Here is a 1,604-nt window from a genome sequence, read left to right on the forward strand (position 1 = left end):
CCCCGGTGTTATGCCTACATTTAGGCACTGCAAATCATACATCTCATGCATCATCAAGCATCCTAATCATACATGCCTAACCATGTAAATAACAATTGAAACACTGCTTCGAAACATTTGAAACATGTTGTGAAACCTGAATGTTGCATACCTTTGTTAGAATTGTTTTGCCCTGATTTTGCTTGCTAGGTTAGTAAAACATGTTTGGCTACTATTGTAAATCATCTAGGATTATGTAGTTCAATTTTTGGAGCAAGGGTTGTATTCAAATTAATTCAAAATTTTGCTTCCAAAGTAATTTCCTGAAAATTAGGGTTTTGAGTCAAACATGGACTTTGATTTTACAATTCAAAATCTAGAAAGAATTTGGCTTTCGTCATAAAAGCAAAGTTGTAGAGAATTAAATTCTAATCAACTTTCATTTTTGGTACATTTTCAAAAGATGTCATTTTCTTGCTCAAAATAATGTTTGAAAGTTGGCATTTAAAAATTCCTTGAAAATACAAATGAAAAAGGGTTTTTCTCCTTCGCGGGCCGCCGCTCAGCTTCCAGGCCCACGGCCGAAGCCGGCCTGGCCCGCGTCCCCGCCTGCCGCGCGTTTCGCCCTGGCCAGCTGCGCTTCACCGGCCCAGGCCCACGCCGCGGCCGCTCCCGCGCGTAGCCCGCCTTCCCCGCCTGCCCGGCCGCCACGCGGCGCCCGTACACCGGCGGCGAGGGGCGGTGCCTGCTCCGACCAGCCGCGCCCGGCCTTCAAAGCGGTCCGAGCACGCACACGCAACCCCACTCCGCCACTCCACTTCGCCTGCCTCCCTGCCTCTTGCCCCGTAGTAGCAGCAGCCGCGCCCGAGCTACCGAGCTCGCCGACGCGCTCCGCCGACGTCGAGCTCCCGCACCACCGCGCCATTCCACGATTCGCGCCGCCCGCAGTTCCACCTCATCGACCTCCATCGTTTGCGCTCGCCAGAGGCTGCCGTCGTCGAGGTAAGGGCCGAACCTGGCGCCTCCTTCCTCTCCGGCGAGCCTACCGCCGTGGCCGCGCGGACCCCCACGCCGTCGGGCCAACGCCGTTGTGCCAGTCGATGCGGCTCCGCACGTTGAGCACGCTGGCACCCCCCCGCGCCACGGAGGGCCTCGCCGCCGGTGAGCACCGGCCGGCGGAGCACCTCCCCTGCCACTGGGTCGCTGACCCGTGGGGCCCAGCCGCAGTGGCTGGCGAAGGCCCTAGGTGGCTGGCCAGTGGGCCAGTTGACCCGCTGGGTCCCGCCTATCTGTCTCTCTGGCATGGGTTTTGGGTGGATAACCGGGTGGATCTAGCAGATTTGAGCATGAAGTTTAAAAGGATTTCAAAAATGATTTTTCAGAATTCTATTTAAATGCTTTAGAAAATGTTTGTGTACTCCTTTTAGCTCCAAATCTGTTGGAATAAATTTTGATAGGATCCTTATCACCAGATCTACTTGGGAAAATTATTTCATGTCATTTTTGGGATACTTTTCTGTAGAACTTTATTTAATCATGTATATTGCTGATAACTTGAAAAATGTGTAGAAAAATCTATAGGCTTCAGAAAAATATGATTCTAAGTTTGTTAATCTTCTTAGGTA

General features: G+C 51.7%; 1 protein-coding gene across 1 annotated transcript; it reads right to left on the bottom strand.

Moving 5' to 3' along the window:
- Positions 1–541: 541 nt before the first annotated feature.
- LOC136528808 (uncharacterized) lies at positions 542–904 on the bottom strand. The gene has a single exon (XM_066521792.1). The coding sequence runs from the start codon at positions 902–904 to the stop codon at positions 542–544; it is 363 nt and encodes a 120-aa protein (XP_066377889.1).
- Between the last annotated feature and the right edge of the window lie 700 nt (positions 905–1,604).

This window comes from Miscanthus floridulus, chromosome 19, assembly GCF_019320115.1.
Source record: "Miscanthus floridulus cultivar M001 chromosome 19, ASM1932011v1, whole genome shotgun sequence".
NCBI lineage: Eukaryota > Viridiplantae > Streptophyta > Magnoliopsida > Poales > Poaceae > Miscanthus > Miscanthus floridulus.

Excerpts from the sequence above, each read along its gene's own strand:
- LOC136528808 (XM_066521792.1), bottom strand. The coding sequence starts at position 904 with ATGGCGCGGTGGTGCGGGAGCTCGACGTCGGCGGAGCGCGTCGGCGAG.